At 46.8% G+C, this 19,312-nt stretch overlaps 1 protein-coding gene across 7 annotated transcripts in view; it reads left to right on the top strand.

The window, feature by feature from the left end:
• Window positions 1–19,312, top strand: part of PHACTR1 (phosphatase and actin regulator 1) — a 550,922-nt gene that overhangs the window by 430,315 nt on the left and 101,295 nt on the right. For all 7 annotated transcript variants that reach the window (XM_059179283.1, XM_059179284.1, XM_059179287.1 and 4 more), the window contains one exon: window positions 11,840–11,920. In XM_059179283.1, the coding sequence (XP_059035266.1) occupies window positions 11,840–11,920 (81 nt within the window). The remainder of the gene's footprint in view (window positions 1–11,839; window positions 11,921–19,312) is intronic.

Genomic DNA, 19,312 nt, shown 5'->3' on the forward strand with positions numbered 1-19,312 from the left:
TAAATCAGTGCATTCTCTCTTTATTCCTGGGGGGCAGCGTTCGAGGCAGCAGAGACACGGTGGAGATGTGAACTGTGGCTTGGTGCCCCATCGCACAAAAAAATTAGCTGTTATGACACATGTTGCTGCAAGTAACAGAAGCAAGCCTTGAAACACCGAGTCTTGATTTCTGACATAAACGCTTTCATCACGTTGCATTCTCTATCACGGGAGGGCCACCTGTTTCACATTTAATAAAAATGGCTGTCACCATAGGTGATCTATAGGGGAGGGGACAGGCGAAGGTTGTCAGTGGAGCTCAACGTAAATTGTTTTTCAGATCTCACAGCTTATTAAATCATGTTCTAGCATGTTCCTGTCCCAGGGGGCCAATCAAAGAACAAGGAATTACTTCTTTTGTGCCCCGTCGGTCTCAGAAGAGAAAACTGATACTTATTCCATTAGAATTCGATCTGAAGTTTTCCTGGGCAGATTGGGGCTCACGGAGCCAGAACATGGAAACTTTCCTCCGCACGCCCCCAGGAGTGCTGAGGCCTGATCCCTGCAAGGTGACTTCCCCTCAGTTGCTCCTTCCTTGTCATCCACTGCATCCAGAATCCTTGCTGCTGTAAAATCACCCACAGCGTCCTGCCCCCACAACTCCCAGTCCCTGCCCGGTTCCCTGGAGACCTCCAAGCATTGAGAACAGCCCTTCCAGACTCTGGTCTGACCTATTTGAAGAAATGACCAGGAAAAGATGTGCAGCCTCTCTTGCCTAATAATCACCCTTCCTTTCATTAACCAGAGAGAGTCTGCAGGCCGACGGCACGATTTCATTTTCTGGTGGCTGAGTTTTTTTATTCTCCTTCAGAGACCATTGGAGCAGTGCAAAAGGAAGCAGCGTTACTGAGAAGGCCCTTTTACTGTTTTATTTTGGAAAATAAAATACGCTCACAAAATGCATTAAGTGGAGCGTTGACGTACAGTGTAACAGGTGGTTATCAAGCCAGTTCTGTATAACCCCTGGCCACGACAGGAAAGGTACTGACAGCCCGCCGAAGCCCCTCGGTGTGCTTCTTTCTTTCTTTTCTTTTTTCTTTTCTTTTCTTTCCTTCTTCCTTCCTTCCTTCTTTCATTTTTAAGATTTTATTTATGTATTGGGGGGGAGGGGAAGGAGAGAGAGAGAGAATCCCAAGCCGATTTGGGACACCCCAAGTGTCCTTGGTGTCCTTGGCACAGCCAGCCGGGAGCACAGCGTGGGGCTCGGTTCAGGACCCTGAGATCATGATCTGAGCCGAAATCAACAGTCGGACACTAAACCGACTGAGCCACCCGGGCGCCCCCTTGACATATGCCTTTCTGATCGCAGTCCTCCCCCCCGCCAAAGGTAGACCCTGACTCAGTTGATGCTGTGATTGTATCCTTGCTTTGTATTTGTAGTGTTCAAGGTGGGCGAGGCTTCTCTGCAACATCGTTGACTCTTGCCTGTTTTTGAACTTTATGTAAATGGAATCACAGGATGCGTGTTTTGTCTTGCTCTTTATCTCTTACTGGTAAGATTCATCCCTTTTGTGTGTTGACTTTTTATTTTGAAAAATTTATAAGAGAAATTGGGAGGATTATATAGCAGTATTTTAATATAATTATTGGATTGCCACCTAATAGTTACAGAGATTTGGCCATATTTGTTGCTTTTTTTCCCCCTCTTGAAGTGTTTTAAAGTTAATTACAGACTTTTTTTTTAAGAGGGGCATGGGGAGGGGCAGAGGGAGAGAGAGAATCTCAAGCATGGACCCCTATGAGGAGCTCGATCTCAGGACCCTGAAATCATGGCCTGAGCTGCATCAAAGTCGGACGCTTAACCGACTGAGCCACCGAGGCATCCCGATTACATTTCTAATAACGCATCTCTGAAAAATAAGGGAAATGTCCTGTGTAACCACAAGACCCTTATCCTATCTAGCAGAACTAATAATAATTCCCTAATATCATCTAATACCCCGTCCACATTCAGGCCTTAACAGCTGACCCCAAGACACTTTTCTAGCTGGTCTGTTCAAACCAGGATCCAGTCAAGATGCATAAAGAATTTTTGAAGAGGTTTTAACCGTGCAACTTGCAGCTGAGAATGAGTGGGTGATCCTGCCTTTTTCCCCATACACTTAATCAGTGGGTAGAGCTCTCGTGGGACCTGGCTGCAGGCCTGTCACCCATGGGAATGAGGAAAACGAATCACCTCATCTCTGATAATGACATGGTCCTCCTCTTTTGCTCTATAACTCCGGAGGAAATTGCACTGTCTGAATTGCTTTCAGGAAGAAGCGTCTGATACCAATTATGTCAAAGTCAAAAATGTTATTTGGGGCAGATACTCTGCAGTACTGGTCTGCTCAAGGTTAAACAAGTCTAGTTCTACTTATCTGGGGGAATGCATTCATGCGGGGGTAGCCTATCTGGGAAGCTCGCTTCCAGGACCCCAGGAGGACAGGCAGATGGATGGCTGGTCCCTTGGTTCGATTGGGATCTTCTTGGTCAGCCACTTGGTATTTCAAGGCTTTGGGTTTTTGGTTATGTTTGATTCCTTTGCCAGAAACCTCTTTAGGAAGGAGCTCGGCCCTCTGTGACCCTGCTAAGGTAAAACAGGCTGACCTCCCTGATTCCTTTTTTAACGGAAGAACACCACATTTGTCCCATGTGATCTGGTATTTACTTAGATCAGCATTTCCCAGAAGATTTTCCTCAGAATGCAAGTCCCATAGTCTCCATAAAAGGACTGTATTGTCCAGTGAATTTGGGAAAAACACCGGGTTCAACAGAGTTAAGCTGGTTTCCTTACTGTGTGTCCTTTTGTGCTAATGAACAAATCACCAAATTATTGTTCTCACAGCTTTTTCCTCAGAGCATCTCTGGAAGTTACTGTTCTGCAGAACAGACTTCAGAAAATGCTGATTTGGGGGACTCGGATAGAATCATGAGCAATAACAAATAAACAGTCTCACCTACCTCCTGGGTCATAAAGTCTTTATCCAAGCTAGCTGCGTGGCGTTACACAAGAACAGCATCCGGGTTACCATGTTGGAGACGAGGAACTTTGTTCCTCTTGGACTTCTTTCTGCTCATCCTGGAACCTTGGGGAAATCAGGATCTGTGCGTGTAACAAGGACAGTTACTTAAATTCTATCTTACAGATGGAATTTCCTCATGGTTTGGACTTTTAAAGGGAAAAAATTCCGTACTGGTCAACCTCTCTGATTTTGAGGATCACGTGACCTTAATTGCTTAACCAATGGAGCCCCCCGGGTGCCCTGAGAATGTGCCAGTTATTTTTGACAAATTCATCCAATCGAGGCATTCACTAGGAAAAGCAGTCTGCCCAAGATGTCAGTTCTAAGTTCGTCAGTGTCGGAGAACATGGGATTCCTTGGCTTGGAACACACCTTTGTGGAGGGGAGATGCTGAGGACCTGGTTGCTGGTAACGGTGGCATAGCTTGCAGTGCTGGCTCGGAAGGGCTCCCAGAAACACTTGGACGGGAACCACTCCGTCGTTAGCGTTGGTCTCTGGGCTTCAGTGGAAGTCCCTGCCAGGGATCCGTTCTTCACCAGACTCTGCCTTTCTAAAGCATTTGCTCATAATGGAACAGACTTCAAAACAAGAGGTTGGAACGTAAAGCTGTAGGAAATACTCCTAGTTTTTCCTTTGTGACAAACCCCTGCCGAGGACAGGTGTGTTTTAAGATGTAGGTCTTGCTAATATTTAAGCACGGTGAGGCCAACAGATCAGGAGATGCCTGCCATTAAAAAGATGGTTTGGGGATGCCTCGGTGACTCGGTGGGTTAAGTGTCCGACTCCTGGTTTCAGCTAAAGTTATGATCTCAGGGTCTTGGGATCGAGCCCCATGTCGAGCTCCCCACTCAGCACAGAGTCCGCTCATCCCCCTCCCTCTCAGTCTGTTTCTGTCTCCACTCGGGCTCTGTCTCTCTCTCTCTCTCTCAAATAAATAAATAAAATCTTTGAAAATTTTTTTTAAAAAGATGGTTTGTTACACTCACAGAGTCCAAGAGAAAGGGTCATGCCATGCCACGGAGGGCCATGTGGGGAAGCATCGGGGTTGGTCAGGAGGCAGAGAGTGGGAGGAAAATGAGAAAAATGTGGGTGAGAGCCTGCAGCGCGTTTCCCACAGGCAAGAATGGACAGTGGAAGCAAGATGGCCTGGCTGGTTTGAATCATCTCAGCAGGCTCCAGGGCATGAGACTATTTCCAGTTGTCTGGCCCCCAGGCCTGGGCTGATGAGGGCAGGTGGATAGTGGCCTGTAGAGTAAGAGCCCCATGAAGGAGGTGGTTGGGGGTAAGGGCTCTGGGTCAGGTGGTTTGATCGTGAAAGGTAGGTTCACGGGCTAGCCGGGTGCTGCCCGCGGTATTTGGCTAACCCTGGGAGAGGCAGCCTCTCTGGGATTAGCAAGACCCCCAAGAGTCACCTGAAACTAACATAACATGGTATGTAGACTATATTTAAATTTTTAAAAAGGAAAAATACAGAAAGTAAAAAGATAAGATTAATAAACAGTGATAGAGATGCGAGAATAATTATGCATCTCAAGGTTTTCTGTGTGGCTTTTATATTCAGGCTGAGTTTGAAGGCAAGCTTTGGAGGTCTTCCTTGGACATCCTAACCTTTGATTATGGTTTCAGGAGGGGGGGTGCATTTGGGGGCTATTTTTGGTCTAGTAATTGAGAAATCTCCTATTCATTTCAGGCAAGAGGGGTATGGGAAACTTCCTTTTGTACATTTGGATCTACTCAACTAATTCTTTGTCAGTCTATAAAAGCAAATCAGTAATGTTTGCCCCTTTCCTCTTCAGGCTGTCTCTGGGCATAGAATTTTAGATCAGATGTCCCTGCAGTAGACTTTTGCACATTTGCTGGCTTATGCGATTTTGTTTTTGATGTTTCCCTTGCTACAAGACCACCTCGAACTCTTATCACAGTGTTCTGCATTTACTGCAGCCTAGAAAATGGGTTCTTTTCTAAAGATCCACTGTCTGAGCTGTACTTTCATTTTGGAGGGGAATTAGGTTCTGTTCTTTTCCTATTTTGGTTCTGTTTAGAGATTTAGAAAAATGTTTTTTAGGAATTTACCTCTATATGTTAAATTCCTAACCCTTTGATTTTAACATTGTGCTCTTGTTTACAGTGGCCTAACTTTTATTTAATTGTCTGTTTAGAGGTACTGTTTTTGTTTTAACCGATGTTTTTTCCATTAGGGGAATTTTTCTCTCATGGTCACTTTTTTTCATGTCCTAACAACTTATGGAGTTGTCGCTTACATACCATACAAGTAACTCATTGAAGGCATATAACTTGATGATTCCGGTAAATTTAAAGAGTTTTATAGCCATCACCGCTGTCCAGTTTTATAACCAAAATGTTTACTCCAGAACATTCCCATGTGTGGTGTCTCAGATTTCTTACTGTCTTGTGCTTTAATAACTCAGTAACGTTTGAGTGATCCCTGTGTTTTATATTTTCTTGTTTTAAAAGAAGCCCTAACTTTTTCTTTCATATAAAAATATTACTTTTTTTTTTTAAAGAGAATGAGTGAGAGCCGGGGGAGGGGCAGAGGGAGAGGGAGAGAGAGAATCTTTTTTTTTTTTTTTTTAAAGATTTTATTTATTTATTTGACAGAGAGAGATCACAAGTAGACAGAGAGGCAGGCAGAGAGAGAGGGGGAAGCAGGCTCCCTGATGAGCAAAGAGCCCGATGTGGGACTCAATCCCAGGACCCTGAGATCATGACCTGAGCCAAAGGCAGCGGCTTAACCCACTGAGCCACCCAGGCGCCCCGAGAGAGAGAATCTTAAGCAGCCTCCACGCCCAGCTCAGAGCCCGAGGCAGGGCTTGATCTCACGACTCTGAGATCATGACCTGAACAGAAATCAGCAGTCAGACGCTCAACTGACTGAGCCACCCAGGTGCCCCTAAAAATACTACTTTTTACCACACATCTAACAAGACTGTTTTTCAGTTTTCTTTTTTTAAAAGGTGGTTGACTTGGTGCTGTTAACTTCCATTTCCTGCGTCCCAAAGGCAAGCATTGCCCAGTGAATCAGCTCACGGTCTGACCTATTCCTGCTATCCTTTGGGAAGCTGGGGTACCTGTTACACCTTCTGTCTTCCCCTGATGTGTTGCTCCTCTTCCTTTGACTTTAACTTTTTGTTATTTCTTCTCTGTTTTTCTTTTTTTTATCTTACCCAAAGCCAAACTTGTTGGAGAGGGCGGATCGGACCTCGTCTTGGTCAGTGGACAGGAAACCATTATGTTTTCTTTCCCCTACATCAAGCCCTCTCCCCTGCCCAGTGTTTGGTAGTTCAGTAGTAGACCAGGTCAGAGGATCTCAGTGGTCCTTCTGTTCCAAACAGCCCACTTAACTTTACTTCCCAGAGCAGTGGTGAGCTTGTCTTTGTCCGAGGTTAAACTTTGCTCTAACTTTGGAAGGGCTGCTAAAAATAAGACTGGAAAGCAGACATCACATATATCTTGTTAAAAGAGTAAGTAAAGAGTGCCCCAGAAGAAAGACTCTCCTAAGAATAGTGTAATTATGCCATTGCACCATGACCTACAGACCCAAGTAAACTACTAATAAGATCACCTTCCATTTTTAGAGCCTTGTACGTTAGATTATATTTAGAGCCTGTGCATATCATAACAGTCGTCACGACAATGTGGAATGGAAAAAAAAAACCCACCAGGCATTAATATCTCTTTCTCCTCTGCCACTTACTGCTGTTTGACGCCGAGCAAGTCAGTTTTGCAGGGTCTCAGGTACCTCTGAGAAATGGGAATGATACTACTTAACAGAATGTGGTGAGGATTGAATTAAATAACATGCTATGCCCCCCTTCTCAAAATGATTGTGTATCCCCCGTCGACACAGGGTTCTGTGCTAGGAGATGGACAAAGCCATAGGATAAAGGAGCCATCTCTTCCCAGAATGTCAATTCAACTTGGAAATTGGTTGGGGGTGGGTATCATCTTGTTTGAAGAAGAGCAGATCTATTATGGGAGCTCCACCTCAGTTCTTTTGTTGAAAAAGATTTCATTTAAGAGAGAGAGAGAGAGAGAGCATGAGCAGGGGCGGAGGGGAGGAAGGGCAGAGAGAGAGAAAGCAGACTCCCCACTGAGCGGGAAGCCTGATGGTGGACTCGATCAAGGACCCCGGGATCATCACCTGAGCCAAAGGCAGACGCTTAACTGACTGAGCCATCCAGGCGCCTTGCCACCTTAATTCTTAAGGAAAAACTCAGTACAGTAAAGAAATGGCATGCTTGGGTCAGCCAGCTCAGTCCTGTCCTTGGAGCCTCTGGTATTACGGCTTTGCCATTAGGAATGTTGCCATGGAAAAGTTCGAGAAACACTGATACCTGTAATAGTTTACCACAGTCCATGCCGGTATAGCACTGTCTTAGTTAATCCTTGTTTTAGAAAGTATGCAGCCACATTCCCCAGCATATACTTGACATCTCCTCTTAAGCACAGCTAACGCTGGGCTCCACATCTTCCCTACAAACCTGATTCTCAACCCACATCCCCCACTGAGTTCTCAACACCACTGTCCATTCAGCTGTTCATCTGGGTCCAAGCGACCATCATCTCTTGCCTAGACTGGGAAGCCCCTAGAACCCGCCCTCCTCCAATGCATCCTTCACGGTGAAGTGGAAATGGTTTATTCCCATTGTCCTTAGAACAATGTGGTCCGTGAAGCCCTGCCGGGCCCAGCCCCCATCCCTCTGGCCACATCTCGAGTCCTTCTCCATCTGGTGTTGGTGGCTGTAGTGACACTGGGGGCTCTCTCTCACCAAGGACACCATGACAACTCCATCCGGAGTCACTGCCCTGTTTGCTACGTCTGGAGTGTCTCCCTCAGCCCCTACCTGACTGTCCTTGAGGTAATACATATTCATCTCTCAAACTCAAACTTGTGGGTCCCCTCCTCAGAAAAGCTTTTTCTCATGACGCTGTAGGGGAGATTACTGATCACATGTCTGGTAGAACATGTCCTTTCCTTTTTTTTTTTTTTTAAGATTTTATTTATTTATTTGACAGAGATCACAAGTAGGCATAGAGGCAAGCAGAGAGAGAAAGAGAGAAGCAGGTTCCCCACTGAGCAGAGCCCAAGGCAGAGGCTTAACCCACTGAGCCACCCAGGTGCCCCTGAACATGTCCCTTTCTTTTAGCAGGATTTACCTGGATTTGTAATCACACGTTAGCTAACACTGTTTGACGGCTGTCTGAACCACATATCAGTCTGTCAGCTCTGCGAGAGTAGGGGCTGTCAGAGTGCCTTTCGCCATGGGCAGGGGGTCTGTCCTTGTTGGACAAGTGTGGGGAGCCCACGGGGGTCCGCATGGCTGAGTGGCTGGCCCGGGAGCGCCCACGTTCTGCTGAAACTTGCCATTTCCTGCTGCCAAGCCCGTGGCTTTGCCCAACTTGCTGTGGATTCTTCCTCCAGTGCTGGGCCTTAGGTCCTCCCACTTCTGTCTGTGGCTCTTGACAAGCCCCTGAGAAACCTCATTTTGATTAAGGGAAATCCATCCAATCTGTGATTCAATGCAGGATTGGCAAAGCACCTCCTCTGTGTGCTTTCTGGGTGGCTTAATGCCACCCACAAGATCTGTTAGCAAAGTCCTTGCTTAAAAATCCCTGCTTCACTTTGCCTGTCCAGTCTCTTCCTACTGTGCCACCAAACCCATCTTTGCTTAAACGTGTTACAGGATTTGTGTCCCCCTTGGTGCCTACAGTTGCTGGTCCCGCCGCTTCCAAGAATGAAGAGGTAGACAGGATGAAGGGTGGCAGGCAGCAAAGCAAACTTACTGAGCAGGCATCTAAAGTTCCTGGAGAGGGAGGGGGCCAGAGCGGGCTGCCCTCAGAGTTTCCAAGTTTAGCGGGTTTTGTGAGCTCTTTCATGGAACCGTCTTCAGCAATCGGTGTGCTGAGTCGTGCCAACAAGGGCTTTGGTCACATATCTGTGTACCTATTAGGTTAATGCTCTGTGCTGATGCTCTTTCTTTGCTGACATCTGGGGGCTTAGGTCTTAGCTGCCCCTTGCCTGTGATATTGACAAATGCTTTGTGGTTCATTGCCTTCTTGGAGGACGTTTTGCAGCCGTCATTTCTGCAAAGGCAGCAGAGCAGAAAGTCGCTGAGTTCCTGTCCAAGCTGCACATCAGGATGTTAGTGCTGTTTGATCTTAGCTGTCCTGACTCCATATTTTCTTCTTTTTTCTTTTTTTTTTTTAATTAATTTATTTATTTTCAGAAAAACAGTATCCATTATTTTTTCACCACACCCAGTGCTCCATGCAGTCTGTGCCCTCTCTAATACCCACCACCTGGTACCCCAAACTCCCACCCCCCCCCGCCCCTTCAAACCCCTCAGATTGTTTTTCAGAGTCCATAGTCTCTCATGATTCACCTCCCCTTCCAATTTCCCCCAACTCCCTTCTCCTCTCTAACACCCCTTGTCCTCCATGCTATTTGTTATGCTCCACAAATAAGTGAAACCATATGATAATTGACTCTCTCTGCTTGACTGATTTCACTCAGCATAATCTCTTCCAGTCCCGTCCATGTTGCTACAAAAGTTGGGTATTCATCCTTTCTGATCGAGGCATAATACTCCATAGTGTATATGGACCACATCTTCCTTATCCATTCATCCGTTGAAGGGCATCTTCTCTCTCTCTTTTTTTTTTTCTTTTTCTTTTCTTTTGTCTCTAGTTTGGGTGGGGAATCCTGATTGCTCAAAAGTGTTCCAGGGTGCACCTTGACTGCACCACAGTTGATACATCCAGCTACATCTGTTCAGTCATCTCCCACCAAAATGACTAGGAGGAGGAATGCCCAACAGAAGAAAAATACAGAGGATGGGCCTTCTGCAACAGAGCTAACGGCTATCGACATAGACAATATGTCGGAAAGAGAATTCAGGCTAACAATTATCCAGGCAATAGCAAGGTTGGAGAAAGCCATCGATGACCAAACGGAATTGATTAGGGCCGAACTGAAAGCGACCAGACAGGATGTTCACAATGTTAGGGCGGAGCTTAAAGCTACCAGGGAGGAGGTTCAAAATCAAAAGCTTCTGACTCCATATTTTCTTGTTGGGGACCCTGACCGTGAGTCCCTAACTGCCCACCCCTCTGAAAGCAGACAGAACTTTGTAACAGACTGCAAGCAGTTCTCTCTCCCTTCTCTGGGCGTTCCTCTTCTGCACAGAGGACAGCCTTCTGCCCTCCTGCCCCCCACCATGTCATGTCATTTGGTACATTTAGTATGAATCCTAAAACTCCTACAGCCCCCCGCCCAAGCACCATTCCAGTGATTCCCACACCCACCTTCACGGTTCGACCTCCGTATAACCCTTCTGACCGCACTTCTGTGGGTGTATGTATATGTATCCGTTTTACTATTAATGTGTTCTCAGGAAGCTCTGTGGGAGAGCAGCCCAACCTCAGATTTATTTGGCTGCCTCACACCACTGAATTCATTATAAGTTAAGAGAGAGTTAGAATATTTTTTAAAATAGTAAGTCCCCAAAATATATAAAATGCGATTTTCAACCTTGATATGACTGAGAAGAACCCAGAGTTTTTCACGACAATATAGATGTCCAGGTCCCAGCCTGGACTTGACTAAATCAGAGAAGCTGGGGCTGAGGCATCAGTGTTTTCTCAGACCGACAAAGTGACTTGACCAAGGTCACTCAGCTAGTCCCTGTTTCCTCGCTTGCTTTCTAGTGCTCACTTGTATTTTTCGGACTAAATTCTCCTGAGGGGTGTGTGTGTGTGTGTGTAATCTGTGTTTGAATTTGTCTGCATAAAAGTTTCTTTATTTTATAAATGGCTCCCCCCTCCCCAGAATAGCCGTGCATGCAAAGCATGTGGAGATTTTCAGGCTGACAAAAGCAACCAAAATAATCTGTCCCCTCCTGTTCACGTGGAAACAAATGTCAGCCGTTGGGGTCGCTCGCTCACACTCACTTCCGTGGGCTCTGCTGACTTCCTCCACCTTACCTCGAGCCACAGGCCTGCCCTTGGTGCTGCCACTCACTTTTCCACTCCTGGGCTCTGTTTTCACTCAAGTCACCCTCTGTCATGGCCCCTGGGCTGAGAGAAGCCCCCCCTCTCCCCTTCTCCAGCACCACCTGCCTGAGCATTGGGCTCAGAGGCACAGCTGGGTCCCCGTGGAGGTGCATTTCATAACTGGGAGCTCACCCCTGACTTGTCTGCTCGGCTTTGGACCCCAAGAGAGGAAAGCAGTGGACGCCTGTCCCACGGGGGTCCCCAACTCCCTGCCCCAACCCCTCATCTCTCAATCCAGAGAGCTTTGTGGGAGATATTTGCATACCATTTTTTTTTAATAGCTGGGAAGCAACATAATCCTCCGTGAGACCCGATCTATGCGAACGACATAATTAAATGCCACTTACAAGGGAATGGCAGACTCAGGATGCTTTGCGGAGATTGGAGTTAGCACTTGCTCGGTTGAATCCCGGCGGCTCTTGTCGGTAGTTCTGTTACACTGACAAGTTGTTGAATTTCTCGGGGCTGTGGTTTACTCCGCCATCAGGCGGGGTGAGGTGAAATGAGACAGAAGCGTCTGCCTTATAGGTAGTTTGAAGATCATTTTGAAGATTAAAAGAAATAATCTGATGAAAATGGGTATGGGATTTCATTAACATTAATAACATGTAATTTACCAAAGACTTTTCTGTGTGTTACTTTGTAATACATGTTAACATGTGATTCCTTTGCAAAGCTCTTGGTTACCGACTCACACCTGCTTCTCTGTGTTTTGCTTGTAGCCCTGGAAAGGAAAATATCAATGAGGCAAAGCAGAGAGGAGCTGATAAAACGAGGGGTTCTGAAGGAAATCTATGATAAAGGTAAGGGGGACTGGCCCCTCCGCGGGGCCCGGAAAGCTGTGTGTGGAGTGTGTGTGCACGTTTCTTGGAATTGGATTCTGTTTTCCGCATCACCTTCTCAGGATTTGAACCTTTAAAACTCCAGACAGTTTTGGAGAGAGGAGAATTTTGCAGACCACGCCAGAGCTGTGGGTGTCCTTTTAGAAGAGAGAAATCAAGCTCCTTTCTTCCCAGTCTTGGAATCAGACCACAGGGGGCAGTGTGGAGTTGGGGGGCTGCAGGAACAGTGTGCGGGTCCTGGTCGGGAGCCTGTTCGTGTTCAAGTACACACAGCTGGGGCCAAGTTAATGGCCCAGTCTCTTTCTGGCACTGGGGGCTCCCAAAACAAAGGTTAAAAATCTACAGGCATCTGGAATTTCCTTAACAGATTTTTTTTCCTGGCCTTCTGTCTCCCCACAATAAAAGAAGTCAACATGGAGGAAGTTATAAAATAGAACTGTGCACATAAGATATTTCAAATGGTAGCATTGACTGGGAAGCTGCAGATGGTTTGTGAAAATGTCCACCAGTGAATGGATGCTCTGTTTGAATGCTCTGTCTTTTGCTTATTGAACTACTCTTTAAGTACAAACGTGCACAGAGGTTTCAATAGTAGATTAAGTATTCTTCATTTTTGTTTTTTAAGAGTTTCGATGTTTTAGTTTTTTATTTTTAAAAACTATTTATTTGGGAGAGAGAGAGAGAGAGCACGAGAGGAGAGAGGTCAGTGGGAGAAGCAGACTCCCCGCCGAGCAGGGATCTTGATGTGGGACTCGATCCCACGACTCGAGGATCATGACCTGAACTGAAGGCAGTCACTTAACCAACGGAGCCACTCAGGTGCCTGAGAGTTTTGCTGTTTTGAATTAGGCTTTCTCTCCTTCCTGATCTCCCCAGCTACCCTCTCCCCCCTCTCTCCTCCCCTCCCCCTCTCCCCCTTCCCTCCCCCCTGCACTCTTCTCTCCTTCTCTTTCTGCTCTCCCCCTCCTCTTTGCTCCACTTCCTTTCCCCCTCCCTCTCTCCTCCCCCCTCCTCTCCCCCCTTCCCTCTTTCCCTTCCAGTGTGCAGGTTAAGGCCCTCTATGAACTGACACACTGTTCTCGTCCATCTTGATGCAGTTGCCACCAGTAATTGTCTGTTTCAAGTCTTACCGTTCTGGGAAGCGGGTGTTATTCGCTGGCCCAGGTGATGAAAGCACGTATTCTACTGTAAAGATTCATCGTGCCAGTTCAGGCAACCCTGTAATTCTGCGTTGACCACGTTTCTGGGAATCTTCTGCAGGCCTGACTTGTAGTCTGATAGAAAAAGGCAGGCTGGGGGCGCCTGGGTGGCTCAGCGGGTTAAAGCCTCCGCCTTCGGCTCAGGTCATGATCTCAGCGTCCTGGGATCGAGCCCCACATCGGGCTCTCTGCTCAGCGGGGAGCCTGCTTCCCTTCCTTTCTCTCTGCCTGTCTCTCTGCCTACTTGTGATCTCTGTCAAATAAATACATAAAATCTAAAAAGAAAGAAAGAAGGAAAGGAAAGGAAAAAGAAATGAGGAAGGCAGGCTGTGTTTCTTACTTGGGTACCCCCCACCCCCCAGGTTCCGCCGCCATCAGCGACTTGGTCCTTAAGCCTGGGGCACGTGTATCCGTTCCTGTCACGGGCCTTCCGGCGGGCACTCCTCAAGGACTTTTTCTTAGCTCTGATGTCCACCCCAAGGCGGAAGAGGCCCTGCCCTGCCCTGCGTGGCAGGGATGCTGGAGGGATGGCGTGAAGTCGTGCTATTTGGGACTACCGGCTAGAACTCGCAGGGCCCCCTGAGGCCGAGAAATCCCTTCCGTGAGCCTCTTCCTCCTTCCACCTGGGTAAGGCCTTTCCAGATTAGCATTCTTTGGTTGATCAACCTCCTCCGGGAAGAGGTGTCCACAACATCATCCCATTTCTCCCATGTCTTGCTTTCTATCCAAGCCCCAGACCTCCCCTGCATGGACCTGAAGTCTTCCCGCCTCCTCCTTAGCACGGCAGAGGTGGTCGGTGTCCCACTGCGGATATCAGACTGCGTAGTAAGCATCTACTTGCTCCCATCACGTTTAAAGCCTGCTCTGATCCAGTGAAACGATCTCTTCCCCCTCCCTCCTGTCTTCTTGCAACCTTTCTAGCTCTTACTCTAAACCTTCTGGAACATTCTAGAAAGCCCATTTGACCATAGCATTTATTATTCCCATTCCAGCTCATAACTGGGTTGAGGTCAGGATTGTCCAAGTAACTCCTGACTTACCCAGAGAAGTCATAGGTTCCTAGAGCAAAAGCCTCATTTTCTAGAGACAGAAATTGGGAGGAGGGGGCTGCAAGCAATTCCCAGCTGCTTTATTTCGTGCGCTCAGTGACTGGCTGGGGACGAAGGGACAAGTTGAGCTCCCACTTGTCACCACATTCCCTGACTTCCTTGTCTTTTTGCTGTCACTCTCTGTGCTTTTCTGCTCAGTTGTCGGCCGCCTTTCCTTGCTAGTAACTCTCCTCCAGAACACGGTCCTCAGAGGCTCCTGCCGGGTCTCCCCAGCCTCACGTAATGCTTCAGATAGAGAAGCCTCGCAAAAATGTTTGTTGTTTGGATGATGGGAAGAGGAGAAGAAGCGAGGGACCAAAATCAGAAATCCATTACACAGAGCGCTCGCAGAGCTTTGTATTGGCTACAGGCTTTCCTGATAGAAAGCATACATTTGAGGGGCGCCTGGGTGGCTCTGTCAGTTAAGCGTCCGACTCTTGATTTCAGCCCAGGTCACAGTCTCAGGGTCTTGGGACCAAGATGCTCAACAGGGAGTCTGCTTGAGATTCTCTCTCTCCTTCCTCCCCCCTGGCTCATGCATTCTTGCTCACTCTCCCTCTCTCTCTAAAATAAATTTTTAAGAAAGCACCCATTTGTACCACTTTGGATATTAATCATGTTACCTTATATCAGCTGTGAGGAACATGGGCCCTGGCATCCGATTACTTGGGTTCAATACCAGTTCCACTACAACTAGCTGTGCAACTTCATTCAGGTTGCTTACCTTCTCTGTGCTTCTGTTTCTTTATCGTAAAGTGTGTTTAATGTCATAATGAGGTTTACACGGGATAACATATGGACGGGTGTTTGCTGGGCCTGAGTAACAGAACAGAAATGTCCTTCCTGGTCTGGAGGCCAGGAGTCCGAGATCATGATGTCAGCAGGATTGATTTCTGGAGAAGTCTCTCTGCTTGGCTTGCAGATGGCTGCCTTCTCGCTGTGTCCACCCATGGTCTTTCCTCCAGGCGCACACACTCCTGGTGTCCCTTCCTCTTCCTAGAAGGACATCGGCCCTATTGGATTGGGGTGCCACCCTTACGAGCTCATTGAACCTTAAATATCTCCTTCAAGGCCCTTCCTCCAAATATAGTCACAATGGCTGGGGGGTGGGATTCAGCAGAGGAATTTGGGAAGTGGGGAGGATACAGCTGAGTCCTTAACGACATGTCACAGAGAATAGTGGCTGTCACCCCATAAATTCTCAAGACGTGACAGCACACCCTTATTAGTAGTCATCCTCCGCCTTTACAGGTGTCAAGACCCTTTTCATGCCTCACCCTCACTCAGTGGGCCCAGAGTTCAGGAGGAACATCACTGCCTACTTTTATCTGAGGTGCGAGGATCTGCGACCCTGTCTTAGCCATGGCCCCCATGGCCCGACCTGAACCCCACCACCACCCCGATTCAGATTCCCTCCTGTACCCTCACTTCGGTTTTCCCGTCCTCCTCCTGCTCCCCTTTCTAGGCCATCTCCCCTCTCACTGTAGCTGGGATTCTGGTGGGTAAAACACATAAAACACATAAAGCACCTGGCAAAGGGACTTTTTCATTGTTTTCCAAGTTGCGTGTTTCCAAAAGGCGTTTCAGAGATCGGGAACAATCGTGCCCTGTTGCCTGGCTGGTAATTCCTCATTCTGTGCCTTCCCCAGCCTTAGCACACACAACTGTGATGGCATCAGCCCGCCAGCGTGCTGGAAAGCTGCTTATCTGTAGTAGGTAGCTTTCCTCCTCCAACTTCTTTACACGATCGATTTTGCATCATAATACCCCACTTGTTCATAGAAAGTATAAAGGTAAACTGTAGGGAGGCGAGCTTTATCAATATTTGGGCTGGGTGAACTCAGAATTGATGAGATTTTTATTATTCTGACAGTTCTCCTCAAAATTCTTTGTATTTTTCTTAGCAGTTTACAAAGCCCAAACTGGGACATACATTCAAATCAAGCAAAATGAGGGATTGGGTGGAAGAGAAAAGTGAGAAAAGTGTCTCAAATATCTATAGGAACAAGGTTGGAAAACCTTCATTTAATGAATGCATTAGAAGTAGGGAGCACAAGGCACTGACTAGCTTTTGGGGTTTTTTTTGTTTTGTTTTGTTTTTTATTGATTTCCGTGTAGAACCCATAATCTTAGAGTCCAGAAGAGCCTTTAGATAAAAGTTTTCAAATCCAAGAAAACAGTTTATTCTCTGGGTATATGGAGACCATGGGAGAATGCAGGACCTGTTGAAGACTCCGTAAAAAGAAAACTTTTCACTGTTAGTCATGATGTAGTCGGGACATGAAATCATAAATTATTTTAATCCCATTTTCAAAAGTTGCCAGAATGTGGGTACAACATGTTTAGGAAGAACACAACGTAAACATTCCTTCATCATCCTAAATTGTAAAAATGTAAAAACCAACTAGTGGTGGAAAATACTCTGTAATTTGATAATTTTATTTTTTTAACTATTTATTTCCCAATCTTGTGGTCTGTGTGCTTCAATCAGAACGTAAGGGTTCTCGTAGATTCACATTCATTTCTTCATTCAACAAATCGGTACTCAGTGCCCTCTCTGTGCCTGGTGGTACCCTAGGTGTTGAGTTACAACAATAACCAAAAGAGCAAAACCTTCACCTTCTCAGAGTTTCTATTCTACTAAAGGAAATGGGAAATAATTAAGCCTGTGACATGTTGTCAAGGAGCGATAAACCCTATGAAGAAAAACAAAGCAGTGGGGTAAAAAAAGACAAAGCCATAAGTGGAGCCATGATTTTAGAGAAATGCAATCCTGGAGAACTTCTGGAGGAGGTGATACTTACACAGAAATTAAGTGATCCGTGGCTGAAACGGGGGCATGGGTCCTTTCACTGACTTCCAAAAGAACTTTAACTCAGTGTGTACCTTTTAAATTCAAGCCTCTGTACTGCATTTGCCTCTCTCTCTCAGTTCTCTGCAAATCAGCACATCACCCTCCACCCCTGCTCAGAGCCTGCAATGGCTCCCTATCTCACTAGGAGATACTCCAAGTTCCTGTGACAGCGTGTGAAGCCCTCTGTGATTTTCACTCCAGCCCTTCAGTTTTCTCTGACCTCCCTGGCCATACCTCCTCATAACTTCCTCTTTTTTTTTTTTTTTTTTTTTTTAAGAATTTTACTTATTTATTGGACAGCGCGAGAGAGAGAAAGAGTGTACAAGCATGGGGAGCAGCAGAAGGGAGAGGGAGAAGTAGGCCCCCCGCTAAGCAGGAAGCCTCATGTGGGGCTCCATCCCAGGACCCTGGGATCATGACCTGAGCTGAAGGCAGACACTTACGAGGGCCACCCAGATGCCTCTCGTAACTTCCTCTCGGTGACATATCTCCAGCTCTGCTTTCCAGCCGTTGAGATTGGCCTTGGCCACTCCCTCTCCTGGAATCCTCTTCCCCCAGATGTCCATCCACACAACTCACTCTCTTTTCTAGTCTTTGCTCCAAGGTCACCTTCTCGATGCGCCTTACCCTGAAACGGCCAGACTTGACATTGCTGCTTCCTTCCGAGTCCTCCGTCCCCTTCCCCAGCTGTTTTCTTTCTTTCTTTAGTTTCTGTCTCTTCTCACCTTCAAACAGGCTCTATAAATTCCCTATTTATTGTGTTACCCTGTCTCTCTCCCGTCTCCCTCCCCCGCTGAAACTGACGCTCCATCACACAGAGTGGGATCTTGGCCTGGTTTGTTCAGGGATGCAGCCCAAGAGCCTCCAACAGTGCCTGAGACAGAGTCGATATTCAGCAAACGTTTACTGAGAGAAGCACATGTGCAAACCAGAGGCTCGCTGTTTATGCGCCTGTGTTGGTGAACTTCCTTGTTCTCTGCCCCCCCCCCCCCCCGTTTATTCAGCCGTCATGGGCCATGGAACTTCATTGCCAGTTATTTAAGTAGGCGATATCATTATTATGTGTATGTTTAATTAGATGGATGCTAAATACTCTCCTTTCAAATAGCGGTTTTGAAGTGTTAAGGAGAAAAGTACCCTGAAAACAGTGCGTGGTTTGGCCATTAGTAAAATCGCCATATTTCTCCAAGTTAGCAAGAATCTCAAGAGGTCAGCTGGCAAAGCTATTGTCATTTTTCCACCATAGAGATTAAGGAGCAGAAGCCCCATGAGGTTATTGCCTTATCGTTAGATACGTGGCCACCAGCGAGCGTGGATGCTTAAAACCCCTGCTAAGCCTGTGTGTCCTGCATTTGGGATTTATGGGAACACAGGAAACCTTTGTAACATGTTTTCAGTGTGGCTATTGGCATTCTAGCAAATCCACTCCACAAATAAACATAATGCTAGATTTGAAGAATATCAGGGTTAACGGTGGCGATCATGCTGCATCGTCCATAGAGGGTGGGTGTGTGTAATTCACATGGATGTCGATATCAGGGATCAGGAGGGCAGGAGTGGGAAGGGAGACCGTCTCTTTGCTGTGGGATGACACAATATCGCCCCTGCCTGGGACTCCGTTCCACACCCTGAAGGGGAGCTGGCACATTCGAGAATTGTAGCTGGGGCCTGGCAGCTCTCGCAGGAGCCTCCTGAGCAGTCCCACTGAGACCCCGGGAAGGAGAGAGTCCACAGAAGAGGGAAGAAGAGCTGGGAGTGGGTCAGCGTGGAACAGCCTGGGCGCCGGTGAGCAACCTCCCTTTCCACCGCGTGCTGGGAGTTAGAGACCACATTTCATGGCAAACAGTAAAGTGCACTGAGGTGTGCTTTTTGCCTTAATTGAGTGAGAGCAACATTTTGAAAGGTGTTCTTTTTAATTAGAAGCACGAACAGAAGCTCCCTGAAATGGACAATTCTCTTATGGATGAGGCTGCAGTTTCCTTTCTCTGGCATTCAAGAGAAGAAGAAGAAGTAGGAAAAAAAATTTAAAAAGCTTGATATTTAAATTAAAAGGTCATTCTATTTTAAAAATTAAAATAAATATTCCCCAGGGTATCAGAGGAGACGAACGTAGTAGGCGCAGACCTTCTTAAGCCCCGTTGTTTAGCTGGTACCCCCAGTGTGTAGATGTGTAGACTTGTCTAGTCGGAGTTTGTGGGAAATGCTTTTCACA

Source organism: Mustela lutreola, chromosome 6 (genome assembly GCF_030435805.1).
Source record: "Mustela lutreola isolate mMusLut2 chromosome 6, mMusLut2.pri, whole genome shotgun sequence".
Classification (NCBI taxonomy): domain Eukaryota; kingdom Metazoa; phylum Chordata; class Mammalia; order Carnivora; family Mustelidae; genus Mustela; species Mustela lutreola.